Genomic DNA, 23,615 nt, shown 5'->3' with positions numbered 1-23,615 from the left:
GTGATCTTACACCACTGACCATGGTGATCTTACACCACTGACCATGGTGAACTTACACCACTAACCATGGTGAACTTACACCACTCACAATGGTGATCTTACCCCATGGACCATGGTGAACTTACACCTAGCATATCAATGCCCTCCGAGTCCTGGCACCACCAAGCACACAGAAGGCAGGTTAGTGATCGTACCCTACGGACCATGGTGAACTTCCACTACGGACAATGGTGATCTTACACCACTGGCAATGGTGATCTTACACCACTCACAACGCTCACTCAATGTTCACACGTGCCGGCTGTCCACACACGAGGAGGCGTGGGATAGTTCCACAGACCCTTCGGTGTGAGGCCTCTGGATTTATTTCCCCGGGCTTGAATCAAACCACTGCCTCACGGGTCATAGAGTGGTACAGCACGGAAACAGGCCCTTCGGCCCAACACCTCCATGCTGACCAACACACCCCATCTAAGCTAAAATTGAAACTTTAAAAACGCATAAATGTGTAATTTTGTATGATCGCACGTTGTTGTGGGCCATGGGAGCACAGCGAGGAATTACTGGGAAAACACATCCATGTTTGGGAAACATTGATAGAATTTGTTTAAATTTCAGCACTATTTTCCAAAGTTGTGGTGCTGCAAGTAAGAATGTCGTTGTTCTGTCTGGAACACGTGACAACAAAACATTCATAACTCTCTTGCAAAGGGAATTAGACAAAGGGGAGAAACAGACACGTCTGGGCAAGGGGCAGTGGGGGACAAGTCTGGGCAACGGGCAGTGGGGGACATGTCTGGGCAACGGGCAGTGGGGGACATGTCTGGGCAACGGGCAGTGGGGGACATGTCTGGGCAACAGGCAGTGGGGGACAAGTCTGGCCAACGGGCAGTGGGGGACACGTCTGGCCAAGGGGCAGTGGGGGACACGTCTGGCCAAGGGGCAGTGGGGGACATGTCTGGCCAAGGGGCAGTGGGGGACATGTCTGGGCAACGGGCAGTGGGGGACATGTCTGGGCAACGGGCAGTGGGGGACATGTCTGGCCAAGGGGCAGTGGGGGACATGTCTGGCCAAGGGGCAGTGGGGGACACGTCTGGCCAAGGGGCAGTGGGGGACACGTCTGGCCAAGGGGCAGTGGGGGACGTGTCTGGCCAAGGGGCAGTGGGGGACACGTCTGGCCAAGGGGCAGTGGGGGACGTGTCTGGCCAAGGGGCAGTGGGGGACATGTCTGGCCAAGGGGCAGTGGGGGACGTGTCTGGCCAAGGGGCAGTGGGGGGACATGTCTGGCCAAGGGGCAGTGGGGGACAAGTCTGGCCAACGGGCAGTGGGGGACGTGTTCAGCCAAGGGGCAGTGGGGGACGTGTCTGGCCAAGGGGCAGTGGGGGACAAGTCTGGCCAAGGGGCAGTGGGGGACGTGTTCAGCCAAGGGGCAGTGGGGGACGTGTCTGGCCAAGGGGCAGTGGGGGAGCAGAGCTAACTCCTAAAGCATCATGGGTATTGAGGGAGGACCATTGATATCAGATATTAATAGATAGCCACATTTCTTCAAAAGGTGTCTTGTGGAATCAGAGAACGAAGAAGCTTCTCATAAGTAAGTACATGAGAGTTGATCTGTGATTCCTGTGTGCACCTGAATCAAAAGTAGCAGGCAGCTGGTGCCGTATAGAGCGTTGTAGAGAGCAACAAGGTTGTGGATGCAGGTTACCTTGGCGTGGTGCAAGGTTGGAGATGAGGGTTACCTTGTCATGGTGCAAGGTTGGAGATACAGGTGATGGGGATGCTCGTGACTTTGGCATGGTGCAATGTTGTAGATGCTGGTTACCTTGGCATGGTGCTGGTTACCTTGACATGGTGCAAGGTTGGAGATGAGGGTTACCTTGGCATGGTGCTGGTTACCTTGACATGGTGCAAGGTTGGAGATGAGGGTTACCTTGGCATGGTGCTAGTTACCTTGGCATGGTGCAAGGATGGTGATGCTAGTTACCTTGGCATGGTGCAAGTCCACCCCATACATCGAGAGCTTCTTAGCATTTTCCAAAAAGTTCATCTCTGCTTCTCCTGGTGTCACCCCCCTACAGAAACGTCACAATGCACAAACATTTATTGTCTCTGTTCCAACACAATGGCTCGGAAATCAGACCCCGACATTGAAACAAGTTTGTCAGCCTTCAACTGATAACCTCCTGGTCACATCTTTCATTGTGTTTCGGTAAGTCCCACATTACGAGAATAATCATGTTCACTGTTTCCGAATAATAGGATTTAGTTCTTATGCGTTTAGTTTCAAGGATAAAATTGCAATGGCTGAAGGCACTTTGAAACTGATCCCAACTTTCAGGTGAAGGGGGACTTGATGTCATTGGAGTGTTGCTGAGAGGAGTGGGCCATTCAGCCCATCAGGTACTGCCCACCATTCTATCCATCGGGGCTGATCCTCCCCCTCAATGCACACCCCTCTCACCACGATCATTTCTGGTAAAACTCACATCTGTGCGAGAGAACCTGCCCTCTCTGCTCCAGCTGTGTGAGAACCTGCCCTCTCTGCTCCAGCTGTGTGAGGACACTGCACATCTGGGTGTGTAGGGACTGACCCCCGATACCCAGACAGAGTCGGCACAGTGGTGCAGCGGGTAGAGCTGCTGCCTCACAGCGCCAGAGACCCGGGCTCCATCCAGTCCCCGGGTGCTGTCTGTGTGGAGTTTGCATGCTCTCCCTGTGACCACATGGGTTTTCTCCGGGTGCCCTGGTTTCTCCCCACATGCCAAAGATGGGCGTCTGTAGGTTAATTGCCCTCTGTGGTGGTAGTGGGAACATGTGATAAGATGGAACTAATGTGAACGGGTAAACAATGGTCAGCACGGACTGGGTGGGCCAAAGGGCCTGTTTCCAATCTGCATCTCTAAAACTAAAAGCTAAAACTAAAACCTCTCCAGCCAAAACTAAACCCTTCCCCGCCAGAACTCTGTACGCTGCGACTTATCCCCCCCTTCCTGTTCTGAGCTTCGTAAATACAGATCAGTCAAGTTAAGGCACGGCTTAATTTTGCACAAATCCTCACGCAGTCTTAGCCTAGATTGGGACGGTGCATTTACAGGTGGCCATGGGAGTGGGATCAACCTTGCAATTGCCTGCCCACCAACTGAGAATGAACGAAGGCAGACACGGAGTGCTGGAGTAACTCAGCGGGTCAGGCAGCATCTGTGGAGAACATGGATAGGTGACGTTTCACAGAGTGCTGGAGTAACTCAGCGGGTCAGGCAGCATCTGTGGAGAGAAGGAATAGGTGACGTTTTGGGTCGAGACCCGTCTTTGGACACGTCAATGATCCACGTCAACACTTGGGCTCGGACACTACTGTTGTTGACTGGGCAGAGGGGAGACCACAGAGTGGGCGAAGCTTAAACAATATAACAGCAGTATAGAACATTCTAGCAATGCTGGTGGTGCTTTTACCTGCAGCAGTGTAGAACATTCTAGCAATGTTGATGGTGCATGTACCTGCAGCAGTGTAGAACATTCTAGCAATGCTGAAGGACTTTACCTGTAGGACTTGTGCAGCTCCACCACCCGCTCCTCCAGCTCCTTGGTCTGGTTTGGTGCAAAGCGTATCTCCGTCACGTAGTCAGGGCCGTGCTCCTCTGGGTCGTAGTCACCCAGCTCTGCCTGCACCGTGTACGAGCCCAGCAGGGCGTGCGTGACAAAGGAGCAGGGCAGGCGGCCGGAGATGATATCGTCCCTCAGCTGCAGGCACAGGTAATACCTGGACCGGAACAGAGCAATCAGTGGTGAGTGGGCACACATCAAACTCTGCCATCCTGCCCACAGAGCCAGCACACTGGCACCCAGCAGCCCAGCCCAGCCCAGCCTAACCCAGCCCAGCCCAGCCTAACCTAGCCCGGCCCAGCCTAACCCAGCCCAGCCCAGCCCAGCCCAGCCCAGTCCCCAACCCAACCCAACCCAACCCAACCCAGCCTAGCCCAACCTAGCCCCAGCCCAGCCCAGCCCAACGTAGCCCCAGCCCAGCCCAGCCTAACCTAGCCCGGCCCAGCCTAACCCAGCCCAGCCCAGTCCCCAACCCATCTCAGCCCAGCCTAACCCAGCCCAGCCCAACCTAGCCCCAGCCCAGCCCAGCCTAACCCAACCCAGCTCAGCCCAGCTGAGCCTAACCCAACCCAGCTCAGCCCAGCTAAGCCTAACCCAACCCAGCCCAGCCCAGCCCTACCCGGCCCAACCCAACCCTACCCGGCCCGGCCCAGCCCTACCCGGCCCAACCCAACCCTACCCGGCCCGGCCCAGCCCTACCCGGCCCAACCCAACCCTACCCGGCCCGGCCCAGCCCAGCCCAACATCCTTCTTTGGTCATCAGTTGCGAGCCTGATTTGTTCTGGCCTTTTCCTACCTCCAGTCCCACCCCTCCCCCTTTCCACTTTCAGTCTGAAGAAAGGTTCCAATCCAAAACATCACTTGTTCCTTCTCTCCACAGATGCTGCCTGACCCACTGAGTTACTCCAGCACTCTGTGAAACGTCACCTATCCATGTTCTCCACAGATGCTGCCTGACCCACTGAGTTACTCCAGCCTGTCTTTCTGTGCTATCTATAGTCATACAGCACAGAAACAGTCCTTTCGGCCCATCTTGTCATGCCAACCAAGATACCCCATCTAAGCTTCTGCCCACGTTGGCCCACATCCCTCTCAACCTTTCCCATCATGCACTTGCCCGCTGTCCAAGTGCCTTTGCGATGTTGCTGTTGTGAAAGGTATTAATGTAGTTTATTGTCACGTGTACCGAGGTACAGTGAAAAGCTTTTGTTGTGTGCTAACCAGTCAACAAATGGATTGCCAAGGCTGAGATGATTACACACCTAGTGCAAGTCACCAGGATTAGTGTAGATGGATAAGTGATGGTCAGTATGGACATGATGGGCCAAAGGGTCTGATTCTCTGATGGACAATTCTATTGCCCTGGTCTTCCCTGGAAGTTGGAGAATTTAATTTCAATAAATCCAATGTGCAACTCCATCAACAGCAGCGAAACCACAGCATTGTGTCACAGGCCACAGTGACTGTGTGCTTCTGCATGGCCCTGTCAAGTGACCAGAGAACCACTCCGTTAAATCAACCGGCTGTGAAAACCACCAGCCAACGGTTCCGGAACACAGCTCGGTGTCACCTTCCCAAGGGTATGTGTCACCTTCCCAAGGGTATGTGTGGACAGACAATGCTGCCTTTGCTACCTGTACATGAACCCATCAATGAGGACAGTCAGCAAATGCCTTTATGATCTGTCAAACCATGGTGGTTCTTACCTTGTGATATCTTCAGTGAGTTCTGTTGGGTCTGGCGGGTAGAACTTCACTGTGAATGCAAGATGCCAGGGACCATCTGCAGAATAAGGGAAGGGTAACGAGGTGAGCTGTGGAGAATCCAAGTTGTGCTCACTGCCTGTATCGACCATGCACAGAAAGCCAGAGCCTGCTTCTGAATGCAGCCCATGACACAGCCTTTAACCCCAATTGTACACAACCTAACGTGTTGTTGTCCACAAGGCAGAGAGCTAGGAGATCATTACAACTCTACCTCAAGGTAAGTACAACCCATTACAACTCTACCTCAAGGTAAGTACAACCCATTACAACTCTACCTCAAGGTAAGTACAACCCATTACAACTCTACCTCAAGGCAAGTACAACCCATTACAACTCTACCTCAAGGCAAGTACAACCCATTACAACTCTACCTCAAGGTAAGTACCACTGTAAATCATGCAAGGATAGGAAGGATATTTTTCATATACAATGGAAGTGGTTAATTTAACTTCTTAGACATATAGTACGGAAACAGGCCCTTCGGCCCAACTTTCCCATGCCGACCAAGATGCCCCAACTACACAAGTCCCACCTGCCCGTTTTTGGCCCATATTCATGTAGCTGCCCAAATGTCTTTTAACCGTTGGGATAGTCCCTGCCTCAAACAGCTCATTCCACCTGTCTGTGGGAAACCTGTGGAATGTCCGATGGGGCTAAGAGGAAAACATCATCGGTAGATGAGGTGTGGCATCAACAGCATTGGGAAAGACCACTTCCCAGACTGGAGACCATGCACTGATTAGCAATAAACACTGCAGAGGCAAAGCCTGTTTCACCTCCAATGGACAGGGCTAATCTCTTGGATCTATTATGTATGTAGGTTAATTGGCTGGGTAAATGTAAAAAAAATTGTCCCTAGTGGGTGTAGGATAGTGTTAATGTACGGGGATCGCTGGGCGGCACGGACTTGGAGGGCCGAAAAGGCCTGTTTCCGGCTGTATATATATGATATGATATGATATGATATGATATTACAGAAATAACCTGAACCAGTTAGTGATTATACTTCAACGTTTGATTTTCTTATTTGATTCATCGTCTTTTATTTCCCTACTTCTCCTACAACAGGATGTTTTTTTTCAATTAAGTCACTAAACATGATACAGAAGGTTTATCCAAGGGCTTTTTCCCCAAGATATCAGGCACTGGGAAATTGAATTCCAGTAATCTGCAGTCAATTACAGGTACACCTTAATCAGGTTTAGCAATTTAAATTGTATTCAGGATTACATGGGAACTGGTGACTGGCCACATTTAACAGATGATTAAATCATGAATACAAATTAAAGTTTAAAAGCACAAAATCAATGGGTTCAAAATATACATTTACTTCCAAAAGAAATGCTAATTAAATTTTCAAGAGTATGCACTAACCCAACCCATCAGTAGGCTAGGTCCTAGCTAGCTGCTCAGATACATACCTCACTCAGCCCATTATGTTGTTTTCCATAATGGTAAAAATATTGAATTTTCTATTTTAAACTTTCTAAGAGGCAAACCCCAGATAATGTTCAGGCTGGGTGGGATTATTCCTTCTGTGGATGTGGGGTAGGCCTGCACTGTTTGCCCAGATCTACCTGCGCAAGACCATAGACAACAAGCAGAAGCTCACATGACTAGTGCAAATGGGACAAGTTGGCCAGTGTGGACAAGTTGGGCCGAAGGGCCTGTTTCCATGCTGTAAGACTTTATAACGTAGTCTTGCTGCTCTGTGGCAGAAAGAGATAGAGATTCTAGAACTCTAGGAACAAACTTGGTTTGGATTCTATTCTGCACAAATACATCCTGCAGCATAATCTCCCCAGCACCCACATCTACTCTGAAACACAATCTGCAACACTCCCACATCTACTCTGAAGCAAGATATCTCCATCATAATCTCTGCAGAATAATCTCTGCAGCACTCCTACATCTACTCTGCAGAATAATCTCTGCAACACCTACATCCACTCTGCAGAATAATCTCTGCAGCACTCCTACATCCACGCTGCAGTATTGTGCATGGTCGAAATACAGTGACATATTCCACATTGAGTATAAGCACAAAGTCAAAGACTGGGCATTATTGGATACATAAATGAATCAAAAGCAAGCATTGGTTTAAGGTGGGAGGAAGGAATTTTAAAAGGGGTTTGAAGGGAAAGTTTTCTTTTATTTTTACACAAAGAGAGGTCGATATTAGAACTGCTGCAGGAATAGGGAGCTACAGATCACCAATGGCTGGTGTATAAATCTGACAAGAAAATGACAATGGAGTGCACACATGCATTCAGATGAGAGCGTGATGACTAGAGAGGGGGAAATCGTCAGAGGCAAGGTGACAGCAGTAATTGGTGAAGGACATCGCCTGCATCTACCTGGTAACTGTGGGCGACATTGCCATGGACGAGCGAGCATGCAGGAGACGTGATGTAAAGTGGGGTTGCTACAATAGTGAACTGTCACACACCGGGCTGTGCACAAGCCCAGCATTAACACAGGCCACAAGCCCAGCATCAACACAGGCCACAAGCCCAGCATCAACACAGGCCACAAGCCCAGCATCAACACAGGCCACAAGCCCAGCATCAACACAGGCCACAAGCCCAGCATCAACACAGGCCACAAGAGCAGCATCAACACAGGCCACAACAGCAGCATCAACATAGGACTGAGGGGAGCAGTCATGCATGGAGATGTGATGTAAAGTGGGCTGGCTGCGATAGTGAACAGTCACACACCACGCTGTGCACAAGACCAGCATTAACACAGGGCTGATAGTGAACAGTTACCACGCTGTGCACAAGACCACATTAACACAGGGCTGATAGTGAACAGTTACCACGCTGTACACAAGACCAGCATTAACACAGGGCTGATAGTGAACAGTTACCACGCTGTACACAAGACCACATTAACACAGGGCTGATAGTGAACAGTTACCACGCTGTACACAAGACCACATGAACACCGGGCGGAGGGGAACAGTTAAACGATTTTCCAGTGCGCCCACAGTAAATGGATGTTTGATTGTTGGCGAGAAGGTGGTGAAAAAAACTCACTTCGAATTTGTTTCTTTATATCTTTTGACGGGTCTAGCCAGTTCTGAAAACAACAATGAAAGAAATATCAGACAAGCAGCGCGTTTCCACACAACCACTTTCACAAGAGGCACCAGTCTGTGGTAAAACATTGTTAACAATGTCTACAGTTATAAGACCATAACAAAGCATGATTATTGACCATTACGTTGATAATGCCGAGTTTTGCATTATTCTATACATAATTCACTGGCAAATAGTTAGTTAGAATAAAACATCAGTGTGGCAGTCGGTGCTGACTCAGTTTATTTTAGAGTCGGAAGGAACTGCAGATGCTGGTTTGAACCGTCTGAAGAAGGGCCTCGACCCGAAACGTCACCCATTCCTTCTCTCCAGAGATGCTGCCTGTCCCGCTGAGTTACTCCAGCTTTTTGTGTCTATCCGGGAATAATGGTATTGATGACACACCTTTAAGAATAAGGGGTCGGCCATTTAGGACTGAGATGAGGAAAAACTTCTTCACACAGAGAGTTGTGAATCTGTGGAATTCACTGCCACAGAAGGCAGTGGAGGCCAACTCACTGGATGTTTTCAAGAGAGAGTTAGATTTATCTCTTAGGGCTAATGGAATCAAGGGATATGGGGAGAAAGCAGGAACGCGGTACTGATTTTAGATGATCAGCCATGATCATATTGAATGGCGGCGCTGGCTCGAAGGGCTGAATGGCCTCCTCCTGCACCTTTTTTTCTATGTTTCTACAACTAAAACTGTATTTTATTTCAGCTTTCATCAGTCACATGAATAGAAAAGTGATGGCTTCACTCCTGCCACCCCTCCCAAATGTGATTAGCTCTAAACCGCTACTCTGACTGCTGTGATAACATTGCAAACCTGTGGTTGGGTCCAGGACTACTTGTGAGGTACAACATCAACAAATGAAGAGGCAGGCACTGAGCTGGCACCGTGCTGGCACCGTGCTGGTACCGAGCTGGCACCGAGCTGGTACCGGCCGAGCTGGCACCGTGCTGGCACCGAGCTGGCACCGAGCTGGTACCGACCGAGCTGGCACTGTGCTGGCACCGTGCTGGCACCGAGCTGGCACCGTGCTGGCACCGAGCTGGTACTGAGCTGGCACCGTGCTGGCACCGAGCTGGTACCGACCGAGCTGGCACCGTGCTGGCACCATGCTGGCACCGTTCTGGCACCGCGCTGGTACCGACCGTGCAGGCACCGTGCTGGCACCGAGCTGGCACCAAGCAGGCACTAAGCAGGCACCGTGCTGGCACCGTGCAGCTAACTGGGAATCAGTAGCGTGTGTTGGTGACAGCTAAATGCTGAATGTGTAACGTCAATGGTTAAACTGTCTGCGTTCATTCCTTGCAAGTCGTGTTCATCAGTGGTGCATTCTTGCCATTTAAAGACAGCAACACAAAGATTTATAAAAGCAATACTTGTTATAACCTTCATGGAAAGAACAAAATATTCCCACAAATCACTAAATCCCCACAATTGTGATTTTGTTCTTTTAAGGAGCCCTGGCTTGGTCAGATGCTTCACAACAGCAATTACAGATAGATTCTAGAAACATAGAAACTAGGTGCAGAAGTAGGCCATTCGGCCCTTCCAGCCAGCACCGCCATTCAATATGATCATGGCTGATCTATCTCTCCCTCCTAACCCCATTCTCCTGCCTTCTCCCCATAACCTCTGCCACCCATACTAATCAAGAATCTATCTGTCTCTGCCTTAAAAATGTCCATTGATAATAATCCAAAAATAACATTGAAAATCACAACCAAAGGCTTTGTCTGCCGCCCGCGTGTGTTCAGGAGCCCCAACCCAAACAGGAGCATTCTTTACTCATTCCCCACTCCTCTTGCCCTCCCTACTGGCCGATTCATGGTTGAATCTTCTGCCCATCTCCGCGTTTGGACCCTGTAGGTATCGGGCGCTGGGGACACGTCTGAAGTCAGACAATCACTGGTTCTGCCCGACCTGAATAGCTTCTTGTTTGAGCTAGGATTTTATATCCATGATAACTATTACAGTCAAACTCAGTCACCTACAGTCATGTAATAAATCATCTGAATGACATTTCAGCAGAATGTACAGACAGTTCATGAATGTGTAAAACCAGCCAATTATCCAGGATCTGAAGCCAGGGTCACCAGACATTACATTGCAGCGGCCCCCAGATATCCATAAATATCAGGGCCACTGCTCCAACAACCCAGGCAGCCGGGCGGACTTGTACAGTTACTCCTCCTCTCCCCAACAGGTTCTGCACCACCCACTCTCGCCGCCTCCCACCCTGTCAATCCTCCCGCCCCCCCTGTCATTCCTCCCACCCCCCCTGTCATTCCTCCCGCCCCCCCCTTCATTCCTCCCACCCCCCCCTGTCATTCCTCCCGCTCCCCCCGTCATTCCTCCCGCTCCCCCCCTGTCATTCCTCCCGCCCCCCCCTGTCATTCCTCCCGCTCCCCCCCGTCATTCCTCCCGCCCCCCCGTCATTCCTCCCGCCCCCCCGTCATTCCTCCCGCCCCCCCCGTCATTCCTCCCGCTCCCCCCCGTCATTCCTCCCGCCCCCCCTTCATTCCTCCCACCCCCCCCTGTCATTCCTCCCGCTCCCCCCCTGTCATTCCTCCCGCTCCCCCCCTGTCATTCCTCCCGCCCCCCCGTCATTCCTCCTGCCCCCCCCCGTCATTCCTCCCGCCCCCCCCGTCATTCCTCCCGCTCCCCCCCGTCATTCCTCCCGCTCCCCCCCTGTCATTCCTCCCGCCCCCGTCATTCCTCCCGCCCCCCCCGTCATTCCTCCCGCCCCCCCCGTCATTCCTCCCGCTCCCCCCCGTCATTCCTCCCGCCCCCCCCTTCATTCCTCCCACCCCCCCCCCCGTCATTCCTCCCGCCCCCCCCCCCGTCATTCCTCCCGCCCCCCCCTTCATTCCTCCCACCCCCCCCTGTCATTCCTCCTGCTCCACCACCACATTTAAACTTTTAGTGGATTTATTTTAGTTGAGAGATACAACACGGAAGTGTAACCACCCTGCCCCCCCCACCCGCCCTGGGAACCCCCACTCCGCCAAGCCCCCCCTCTGCCCTGGGACCCCCCTCCACCCTGGGACCACCCCCCTCCGTCCTGGGGCCCTTCCCTCCGCCCTGGGGCCCCTCACTCCGCCCTGGGGCCCCTCCCTCCGCCCTGGGTCCCCTCGCTCTGCCCTGGGACCACCCCCCTCCGCCCTGGGGCCCCTCCCTCTGCCCTGGGACCCCTCCCTCTGCCCTGGGACCACCCCCTCCGCCCTGGGACCACACCCCTCCATCTTGGGGCCCTTCCCTCCGCCCTGGGGCCCCTCGCTCTGCCCTGGGACCCACTGCACTGCGTGTACGTGCTGCAAGGTTGGCAGTGTTTCACTGACCAAGTGCGATGGTTTGACTCACCTTCTGACTGTCGGAGTCACAGAAGGTCAGGCCGTAGTAATCTTTCTCCAGCAGGTTGAGCTGCTCACAGACCAGATCAAAGAGAGTTTGGCCTTTGGCTCGCTTCTACAACGTGGAGAAAAGGCAGAGTTACCAAACACACGTACAGAGCACGATAGATATGTGTTGCATTAAATATACAAACCATTGCCCAGGCTCACGTTCCCGACTGGATTAACACGGCTCACAGCTACTGTTGGTGTGCGGACCACTCCGTCGGGCTCTGCACTGCCTGCTGATGCACCTCACCAAGCTGCCCCAGTCTCCAGCCTGCACGGACAGTCACTGGGCACTGCCAGCTTCCTCCTAGACTCCATCACTGGGCAGCTGCCCCAGTCTCCAGCCCGCATGGACAGTCACTGGGCACTGCCAGCTTCCCCCTAGACTCCATCACTGGGCACTGCCAGCTTCCTCGACAACTCCATCACTGGGCACTGCCAGCTTCCTCCTAGACTCCATCACTGGGCACTGCCAGCTTCCCTGACAACTCCATCACTGGGCAGCTGCCCCAGTCTCCAGCCCGCACGGACAGTCACTGGGCACTGCCAGCTTCCCCCTAGACTCCATCACTGGGCACTGCCAGCTTCCTCCTAGACTCCATCACTGGGCACTGCCAGCTTCCTCGACAACTCCATCACTGGGCAGCTGCCCGTCTCCAGCCCGCATGGACAGTCACTGGGCACTGCCAGCTTCCTCGACAACTCCATCACTGGGCACTGCCAGCTTCCTCGACAACTCCATCACTGGGCAGCTGCCCCAGTCTCCAGCCCACATGGACAGTCACTGGGCACTGCCAGCTTCCTCGACAACTCCATCACTGGGCAGCTGCCCCAGTCTCCAGCCCGCATGGACAGTCACTGGGCAGCTGCCAGCTTCCCCCTAGACTCCATCACTGGGCACTGCCAGCTTCCTCGACAACTCCATCACTGGGCAGCGCCTCAGTCTCCAGCCTGCATAGACAGTCACTGGGCAGCTGCCACCTTCCTCACCAACTCCATGACATGAGGCAAACACAAAGATCTGATTTGCCGACCCTGTGCCCGTGCTTCTGAAAGGTCGACGACTCCCATCTGACAAGTGCTCTGATCAAAGTTGCACTTTTAAATATACGTCAAAATAAATGTTGTTAAAGAAGAACAAATCTATTGTGATAATTACAAATTACAGGAGTAGAATTAGGGCATTCGGCCCATCGAGCCCACTCTGCCATCCAATCATGCCTGATCTCTGCCTCCTAATCCCATTCTCCTGCCTTCTACTCACATGATGGGACTGACATATGATGAAAGAATGGGTCGACTGGGCTTGTATTCACTGGAGTTTAGAAGGATGAGAGGGGATCTTATAGAAACATATAAAACTCTTAAAGGATTGGGCAGGCTAGATGCAGGAAACATGTTCCCCGTGTTAGGGGAGTCCAGAACCAGGGGCCACAGTTTAAAAATAAGGGTCGGCCATTTAGGACTGAGATGAGAAAAAACTTCTTCACCCAGAGTTTTGTGAATCTGTGGAATTCTCTGCCACAGAAGGCAGTGGAGGCCAATTCAATGGATGTTTTCAAGAGAGAGTTAGACACAGCTCTTAGGGCTAAAGGAATCAAGGGGTATGGGGAGAAAGCAGGAACAGGGTACTGATTGTGGATGATCAGCCATGATCATATTGAATGGCGGTGCTAGCTCGAAGGGCCGAATGGCCTCCTCCTGTATTTATTTTTCGATACCAAATATTGATTATCGATCTTCACCACCCGAGTGTTGATTACCGATCTTTACCACCCTGGTATTGATACCGTATTGATTACCGATCTTTACCACCCTAGTATTGATACCAAGTATTGATTACCGATCTTTACCACCCTAGTATTGATACCAAGTATTGATTACCGATCTTTACCACCCTAGTATTGATACCAAGTATTGATTATTGATCTTCACCACGGCAGATCTTCATGAAGGGCAAGTGGTGATTTCACCGTGTGTCATCATCTCCATTTCCCCATCGTTCGAGGCAACGCATTTAATTGTTTTCACGACTGGACAATTTCAAGGTTCTCGCTGCCTTCTTGACATTTGTGTTGGAATTCCGGCAGCCCTTTCACACGGTGTTTCACGGTGCTTCATTATCCCCTCAGATTGCACTGAGATTTCATCAGCGTGCGGCCTAGCCGCTAAATTATACAACATTGAAAAATAAGCAGTGCAAAGCATCGCAACACAATGGCCCACAAACTGATTCATTCCAACCTGACAGCTAAATTGGCCTGCAGCAACAGAAAATAAACTCACATATCAGGACGTGGCTTAAAGGAACGAACAAAGAAATAAACCATCAGCCCCCCCTCTCTGTCGCTCCCCCTCACACAGGGGGCCACTCACCGACCCCACCGCCTTGGGACGGGACGGGGCGGTGTGGGACGGGGCGGGGTGGGGCGGAACGGTGTGGGACGGGACAGGACGGGGCGGGGTGGGACGGGGCTGGGTGGGACGGGGCGGGGTGGGGTGGGACGGGGCGGGGCGGGACGGGGCGGGGTGGGACGGGCTGGGTGGGACGGGGCGGGGTGGGACGGGGCGGGGTGGGGTGGGACAGGGCGGGGCGGGGTGGGACGGGGCGGGGCGGGGCGGAACGGTGTGGGACAGGACGGGACGGGGCTGGGTGGGACGGGGCGGGGTGGGACGGGACGGGGCGGAACGGGACGGGGTGGGGTGGGACGGGGCTGGGTGGGGTGGGACGGGGCTGGGTGGGGTGGGACGGGGCGGGGTGGGACGGGGCGGGGCGGGACGGGGCGGGGCTGCGACTTTAGTTTACATCGATTCATCCTCGTAATAATTCGAAACAAAACATGTCAGCTGCTGCCATCAGCTGGGATATCTTGTTTGGATTATTTTTTTAAACTCTTCCCCTCACTTATAACCTTTATTTGCAGCAGCTTTTGCAATTTCATGTAAACAGGCGTGTGATTTTGAAGTGTGTCGCTTTGTACCGCAGCGTTACATTCCACAACAAGGCATTCGACATTTTTGTAAACAAACATTTCAAGGCAATAACTGAGTAAGTGAAGGAAGGAACTCCAGGTGCTATTCCTCCAATCTATGCTGGGCTGCACTCTGCCAATGGAGGAGGCCCAGGACACAAGAGTCACCACTCCCTCATCTCTTCCCCCTCTCTCTCTCATCCCTTCCCCCCTCTCTCATCCCTTCCCCCTCTCTCATCCCCCCCATCCCTTCCCCCTCTCTCATCCCCCCCATCCCTTCCCCCTCTCTCATCCCCCCCCATCCCTTCCCCCTCTCTCATCCCCCCCATCCCTTCCCCCTCTCTCAACCCCCCCCATCCCTTCCCCCCTCTCTCATCCCTTCCCCCTCTCTCATCCCCCCCCATCCCTTCCCCCCTCTCTCATCCCTTCCCCCTCTCTCATCCCCCCCCATCCCTTCCCCCCTCTCTCATCCCTTCCCCCTCTCTCATCCCCCCCCCCCATCCCTTCCCCCTCTCTCATCCCCCCCCCCATCCCTTCCCCCTCTCTCATCCCCCCCCCCCCCCCCATCCCTTCCCCCCTCTGTCTCTGCACATCTCTATTCCATCGTGATGGCGTCTCATTGACCTGAGTTGTGGATGTGTTGGACTGAGTGACATGGACCAACCCAGAGGGGCAGATTCAAAGTGGTCTCCCTCATTGGGCTGAGTGTATTACTGACATCACAGGCAACGTTACTTTACAACATGTTACCATGAGACTGAAACAGCTTCTTGAGAAGCTTTGAGCAGAACGATTAGCAAACGACAACTATATAATCTGCACAAAGAAATGTGAAATGTCCCAATCCATGTGTGTCATCTCTGGGTAGGTGTAGTGGATGGAGCCAGCACACACCACGCCCATCCCAGCCCTGCCATTGTCTAGTCCATCTTTCACTCTGATTATGTTCATTAAATCCGAGAAGATTTGAATAAAGAGCAAGATTACAGAGAGGCCTGAGGGTAGTTGCAACATTAATGCATGAACGTGGGAACAGCGACAGAGGGGAGATCAAAGTCCCTCTGCTTCCTGTTCGTGCTCCTGGTGGCTGAATGGAAGCCTCTGATTAATTATTGTAATCCATCTCAGCCACTAAACGACAGCAGAGCCATGACTGGGGGAGATGGCAGTGGTGGGGGGCAGTGGGACAAGGTCCAGTCTCCTGTGTCTCACCGCGCTAGTGCCACATGGACACGCCAGTGCCTCAAGGACACGCCAGTGCCACACGGACACGCCAGTGCCACACGGACACGCCAGTGCCACACGGACACGCCAGTGCCACACGGACACGCCAGTGCCACACGGACACGCCAGTGCCACACGGACACGCCAGTGCCACACGGACACGCCAGTGCCTCATGGACACGCCAGTGCCACACGGACACCCAGTGCCACACGGACACGCCAGTGCCTCATGGACACGCCAGTGCCACACGGACACGACAGTGCCACACGGACACGCCAGTGCCTCATGGACACGCCAGTGCCACACGAGCTGGCACAGAGTGAAGCCACTGCCATCTCCCCGACCTCTCCCCACGTTGACACAAAGCCGTCTACAGTGGGCGGCATGGTGGCACAGCGGGTAGAGCTGCTGCCTCACAGCGTCAGAGACACGGGTTCCATCCCGACTACGGGTGCTGTCTGCACGGAGATTGTACCTTCTCCCTGTGAGTTTTCTCCGAGATCTTCAGTTTCCTCCCACACTCCAAAGACGTGCAGGTTTGTAGGTTAATTGGCTTGGTATAAATGTAAATTGTCCCTAGTGTGTGTAGGCTAGTGTTGGTGTGCGGGGATCGCTGGTCGGTGCGGACTCAGTGGGCCGAAGGGCCTGTTTCCTCACTGTAACTAAACTAACAATTCAGATTTCCATCAGCCTTACACCCATTCTCCACAGATGCTGCCTGACCCGCTGAGTTTCTCCAGCACTCTGTGAAACGTCACCTATCCACGTTCTCCACAGATGCTGCCTGACCCGCTGAGTTACTCCAGCACTCTGTGCCATTTCTAACTGCGATGGACATGATGGACTGTGTAAACATTCTATGATGATAACATAACAGAGAGGAACATTGGTCTGGAATGTATAAACATTCACACACTACAACTCCACAATGTCATTCCAGACTCTCTGGGAGCTTGAAATAGAATGTGTAGAAAATAGCAGAAGTACATTAAATATCTCACGTTCACTTCAACTTTCCCACTGCACTATCTTCAAAGTTGTGATAAATTTGTCCAGGATCAGGAAGGATGTAACTTAACACAATCTTACATTGCCCCAAATATACATCAGCTGTCAGTGCACTGCGATTAATCTGCAGGAAACCACATTACCCTGCAGACAGGCGACTTCTTCAAGAGAAGAAAGGTTGGTGGTGGAACTGTGGAAATCCAATTACACATCGACATTACCAGGAACACTTGCAATGTGCAGGCTCTGTACACAGGCTCTGTACACAGGCTCTGTACACAGGCTCTGTACACAGGCTCTGTACACAGGCTCTGTACACAGGCTCTGTACACAGCTCGCACAGAGCAGCCTGCCCAGCACGCAATCTGATGGCAAAGAAAGGACCATTCTGTTGCTGAGAGTTGTCAATAGTCAGCATAGACACAGAGTGCTGGAGTAACTCAGCGGGTCAGGCAGCATCTGTGGAGAGAAGGAATGGGTGATGTTTCGAGACCCTTCTTCGGACTGACCAATAGTCTTCAGACTGTCACTGGTCAGCTCTAGGTACAGAGGGCACAGACAGTAAACTGGGAGCCACTGATCCAACAGAGATTCACTCCTTGCAGCTAAATGTCTTCAGCTAATCTCTGCCGGTCGCTCCACCAGTTATTAATCAATCAGTTCCTCATCATTGACATCCTTCCGTTGATTTTGTCTATCTGGGTGGAGGTTTCACCATAGGGCAGTGCAGCACAAGAACAGGCCCTTCGGCCCACTATTATGGTGTTGGACATGATGCAATCACTTATCTACCTGCACATAACCCATATCCCTGCATATCCATGTTCCTATCCAGAAGTCCCTTAAACACCACTATCGTGTATCTGTCCAGGCAACACCTTGCAGGCACCCACCACCCTCTGTGTAAAACAAACCTTGCCCCATCTATACAGCTCCTTTGATCTTTGCCCCTCTGCCCACTAAGCTCTGTGGGCTAGTATTTGACCTTCCATCCTGGGAGAAACTGCCCACTCTGAACGTTTGCAGCGTTTTGTTGAAGCTGCAGGTCTGGTGACGTTGGACAATGTTGGACAATGTCCCGAGCTGCTCCTGATCCCACCGCGCAATGGAGATGCTGCACAGGGGGCAGGCTGGCACATTGAGCCATGCAGTCCAACATCTGGGCCACATTGAGCCGTGCAGCCATCAACATCTGGGTCACAGTGAGCCGTGCAGCCATCAACATCTGGGTCCATGCTAAGCGGTGCAGTCATCAACATCTGGGCCACATTGACTGGTGCAGACACCAACATCTGGGTCACCGTTGCCATGGGCATTCACCGTGGAGGTCACAGCGGACCCAGAACACCAGCAAAGAACAACTTACAGTATGGCGTTCACCACTTGATGCTTTCACTGCCTGGTCTGGAGATACAGCATGAAGATGGACCCTTTGGCCTCCCAGTCCATGCCAACCATCAGTACACCATCCACTAGCACCAGGACTGTACTGTTCCTGATCACGACACCCAGGGCAAACTGTGCTCAACATTGCTCAAAGTGATGCTAAATGTGAAAAATACCGGACAGCAACTCGAGAGAGTCCTTCTGGAACTTTCCTTCAGGTAGCTCAAGTAATGGAACTGGTGGCATTACCCAGTTCAGCACAGCCAGTTGTAATTGGAAAGGTTAACAATCTATATTTCACTTCCTGAATGGTAATCAATATTTCACTGCACCTAACTGCAGTGCGAAAGGACAAAGCTTCTTCCAAACTTTGCTTTAGACGTGAGCAGAGGCTGCAAAATGGGTTTAAAAATATCCATGCAGATAATAAATTGTGTGAGAAGGTTAACGGATGAATCATTCAGTGCAGCTGCACATATGCAACTTCACCAGACTAAATCATTTGGAAGTTAATGTTTCATACATCGTAGGGCAGCTCAAACGCCCTAGCCAACAAATTAACACAATTTGCTTGGTCTACAGTTTTTAAGCACAATCTACAGTAAAATGGCTGAAACTGCCTATTACTGCCCGTTAATCAGTCAAAACCACAGAAAATGTCAAATAATGACCTCACAAAGCGAGAAATTGTTTTTTAAAAAAGCTGCCAAGATAAAGCGATGTGGTTGTGGGTGGAGATGAAAGGCAGAGAGAGGAAACGTGGTCCTTCCTGACGGCCATTCTCTCTCCGTGCTTTAGGGAGTGGGGGTGCACAGGGTCTCCTCAATATCCCGCAGCTCCACTCCTGCTCCCCCTCCCCTAGTCGTAACAAGGACAGAATCCCCCTTGTCCTCACCTTCCACCCCATCAGCCGTCGGATACAGCACATAATCCTCCAACATTATCGCCACCTCCAACGGGACCCCACTACTGGCCATATCTTCCCATCTCCACCCCTTTCTGCTTTCTGCAGAGACCGTTCCCTCCGCAACTCTCTGGTCAACTCGTCCCTTCCCACCCAAACCACCCCCTCCCCAGGTACTTTCCCCTGCAACCGCAGGAGATGCAACACCTGTCCCTTTACTTCCCCCCTCAACTCCATCCAAGGACCCCGATAATCTTTCCAGGTGAGGCAGAGGTTCACCTGTACCTCCTCCAACCTCATCTACCATATCCGCTGTTCCAGGTGTGGACTCCTGTATATCGGCGAGACCAAGCACAGGATCGGCGGTCGTTTTGCTCCGCTCAGTCTGTCTTAACCAACCTGATCTCCCGGTGGCTCAGCACTTCAACTCTCCCTCCCACTCCCAATCTGACCTTTCTGTCCTGGGCCTCCTCCATTGTCAGAGTGACATTTCTTACTTGCTAACTGAATTAAAGATATACATCATCCTATCCGTTCTTCCCTTCGGCCCATCGAGTCCATACCGGCCATTGATTGCCCATTCACACTACCTCCACCTTGAGAGAATGTATGGAAGCACGAGAGAGATCCTGGGCAATGGGTAGTTGGGGCAACTCAGCGGGTCAGGCAGCATCTGTGGAGAACATGGATAGGTGATGTTTTGGGTCAGGACTCTTCTTCAGACTGAAAGCGAGGGGTGGGGTGAGATGGAGGGGCCCTATGCATTTTCTAATTCCTATTGGGCAATGTCGGACTGTCCAAGATCAGTGTTGGGCTTGACAGTGGGGCTGGAAGGTTGATGGTCATTCTGGACATTGCCTATTCCTTCTCTCCACAAATACTGCCTGACTGCTGAGTTACTCCAGCACTTTGTGGCTATCTTTGGTGTAAACCAGCATCTGCAGTTCCTTCCTACACAGATGAAATATACTCCCCGAGCAGAGATGTCCAAATGTACAAAGAGCCAAAGCATGGAATTTGTTTTGACAATCTCTAAACATTCTGCTTCGAGCTCAGCGAGTTGCTGAGGGATTTTTAAGATAGGAGCCAGAAAGTGAGAAAGCTACACAGCGAGACAAGATGCTGTTGTGCAGTTAAACTGAATCGACAAACTTTGCATAACTATACGACAGAACAACAAGAGAGCTGTGAGCCGCACAACGGAGCTCCAAGGGCTATAAGTATTTCAGCGGAGACGTGTTTCACAGCTGGATGTGATGGGAGATGTGACTGCAGATGTTGTCAGAGAGGGTGCAAGGATGAGGGGCCACACTGCCCCTCACCCACCCCCCTGCAGTGACCACGTCACGGCACCCCTCACCGAAACCCCCCTGCCCCACACCCCCTCCCCTGCCCCACCCCCTCCCCTGCCCCACACCCACCCCCCTGCCCCACACCCTCCCCTGCCCCACCCCCCTGCCCCACACCCTCCCCCCTGCCCCACACCCACCCCCAATGCCCACTGATCTATCCGCTGTCCACAATGCCCACTGACCAATCCAGTGGCCACAGAGCCCACTGACCAATCCAGTGGCCACAGAGCCCACTGACCAATCCAATGTCCATGCCCACTGACCAATCCAATGTCCATGCCCACTGACCAATCCGCTGTCCACAATGCCCACTGACCAATCCAATGTCCATGCCCACTGACCAATCCGCTGTCCACAATGCCCACTGACCAATCCAATGTCCATGCCCACTGACCAATCCAATGTCCACAATGCCCACTGACCAATCCAATGTCCATGAGCACTGACCAATCCGCTGTCCATGCCCACTGACCAATCCAATGTCCACCACCGGCCCCACAGCCATGCCAAGTCTGACCCTGGGCAGTCGGCCAATGCCCAACCTGCACGAGCCAACTCTCCACTCCATCCTTGGTCAGTGGCCGTTCCCTGCCCCATTCCACACTAGATCATCAACATTCACAAGTCCATGTTTTCGGAGCATAATTTGGCCCATCAAGTCTATTCCGCCATTTAATCATGACTGATTTATCTTTCCCTCTCAACCCCATTCTCCTGCCTTCTCCCCATCACCCCTGACACCCGCACTAATAAGAATCTGTCAACCTCTGCCTTAAACATACCGTGGACTTGTGGCCTCCACAGCCGTCTGTGGCAATGAGTTCCACAGATTCACCGCCCTCTGACTAAAAGTCCTCCTTATCTCCTTTCTGAAGGTACGTCATTTAATTCTGAGGCTACAGCCTCTGGTCCTAGACCCCCACACTGGTGGAAGCACCATTCTGCTGTAATATCCTATCCCACACCATCACCATTCACCACCATGTTTACTCGCACTGATCCACTTTGAGCCTTGACCTTGAGGCCACCAATCATAAACCAATCATGACCTTGCCCCTGTGTGACCCTCTAACTCGCCAACCGCAACCGCAATCCCACTCCCAATCCCATTCCCAACCCCAATCCCAATCCCAACCCCATTCCCATTCCCTGCCCAGTGTGTCCACTCCTCCCACGTGTCTCTCTGCTTTGCTCTTGACTTCAACAATTCAGCTCTGTGTTTTGCAAATCTTTCCACCGATTCCAAGACCTTATTCCTGCTGAATGAAAGCAGGTTGATATGAACATTGTGTGGGATCGTGGACCGCAGGGAAGGCAGTCACTGCACGTTTGTCTCCACTGGCCCGGTCACAGCTCCAGCGGCCAGAGGATAATGCGCAATTAAATGTCAACGTTGAGATCAATAAATTGAATATAAACAAAATGAATAATTAGAGTCCCGGTACAGATCCAAAATAAGGCGGACCAGGCCAGGGCAGCTCGGTGGTGCAGCGGTAGTTACTGCTCGGTGGTGCAGCGGTAGTTACTGCACGGTGGGGCACTGGTAGTTACTGCACGGTGGGGCACTGGTAGTTACTGCACGGTGGGGCAGTGTAGAGTTACTGCACGGTGGGGCACTGGTAGTTACTGCACGGTGGGGCACTGGTAGTTACTGCACGGTGGGGCACTGGTAGTTACTGCACGGTGGGGCAGTGTAGAGTTACAGCACGGTGGGGCAGCGGTAGTTACTGCACGGTGGTGCAGTGTAGAGTTACTGCACGGTGGGGCAGCGGTAGTTACTGCACGGTGGGGCAGCGGTAGTTACAGCACGGTGGGGCAGTGGTAGTTACAGCACGGTGGGGCAGTGGTAGTTACAGCACGGTGGGGCAGCGGTAGTTACAGCACGGTGGTGCAGCGGTAGTTACTGCACGGTGGGGCAGTGGTAGTTACTGCACGGTGGGGCAGCGGTAGTTACTGCACAGTGGGGCAGTGGTAGTTACTGCACGGTGGGGCAGTGGTAGTTACTGCACGGTGGGGCAGCGGTAGTTACTGCACGGTGGGGCAGCGGTAGTTACTGCACGGTGGTGCAGTGTAGAGTTACTGCACGGTGGGGCAGTGGTAGTTACTGCACGGTGGGGCAGCGGTAGAGTTACTGCACGGTGGGGCAGCGGTAGTTACTGCACGGTGGTGCAGTGTAGAGTTACAGCACGGTGGGGCAGTGGTAGTTACAGCACGGTGGGGCAGTGTAGAGTTACAGCACGGTGGGGCAGTGGTAGTTACAGCACGGTGGGGCAGCGGTAGTTACAGCACGGTGGGGCGGCGGTAGTTACTGCACGGTGGGGCAGCGGTAGAGTTACTGCACGGTGGGGCAGCGGTAGTTACTGCTCGGTGGGGCAGCGGTAGTTACTGCACGGTGGTGCAGTGGTAGTTACTGCACGGTGGGGCAGCGGTAGTTACTGCTCGGTGGGGCAGCGGTAGTTACTGCACGGTGGGGCAGCGGTAGTTACTGCACGGTGGGGCAGTGTAGAGTTACTGCCTTATAGCACTTGCAGCACCAGAGACCTGGGTTCGATCCTGACTACGGGTACTGTCTGTACGGAGTTTGTACATTCTCCCCGTGACCATGTGGGTTTCCTCTGGGAGCTCCGGTTTCCTCCCACAAAGATTTGTCAGTTAATTGGGTTCTGTAAATTGTCCCTGGCGTGTATCGTTGAACTCGTGTACGGGGATCGCTGGGCGGCGCGGACTCGGTGGGCCGAAGGGCCTGTTTCTGCACTGTATCTCTAAACTAAACTAGATTGAATGGCATCCAGGTTAGGCAGGGATTGCAGATGGCAGGAATGAGAATGAAAGTGATGGGTGGGAGATGGGAGGTGGAAACTGGACTGGAGAAAACTCACGGTTAAATGAGGTGCCGGGAAAAGAA

General features: G+C 52.7%; 1 protein-coding gene across 7 annotated transcripts in view; it reads right to left on the bottom strand.

The window, feature by feature from the left end:
* LOC144604582 (uncharacterized) overlaps positions 1-23,615 on the bottom strand; it is a 151,425-nt gene that overhangs the window by 51,160 nt on the left and 76,650 nt on the right. For all 7 annotated transcript variants that reach the window (XM_078419186.1, XM_078419191.1, XM_078419192.1 and 4 more), the window contains exons 4-8: positions 11,826-11,930; positions 8,411-8,453; positions 5,310-5,385; positions 3,542-3,760; positions 1,985-2,072 (exon numbers count right to left, since the gene is read on the bottom strand). In XM_078419186.1, the coding sequence (XP_078275312.1) occupies positions 1,985-2,072; positions 3,542-3,760; positions 5,310-5,385; positions 8,411-8,453; positions 11,826-11,930 (531 nt within the window). The remainder of the gene's footprint in view (positions 1-1,984; positions 2,073-3,541; positions 3,761-5,309; positions 5,386-8,410; positions 8,454-11,825; positions 11,931-23,615) is intronic.

This window comes from Rhinoraja longicauda, chromosome 22 (genome assembly GCF_053455715.1).
Source record: "Rhinoraja longicauda isolate Sanriku21f chromosome 22, sRhiLon1.1, whole genome shotgun sequence".
NCBI classification, from domain to species: Eukaryota; Metazoa; Chordata; class Chondrichthyes; order Rajiformes; family Arhynchobatidae; genus Rhinoraja; species Rhinoraja longicauda.
The sequence above is the reverse complement of the archived record's forward strand: the minus strand, read 5'-3'. Positions and strand labels throughout refer to the sequence as shown.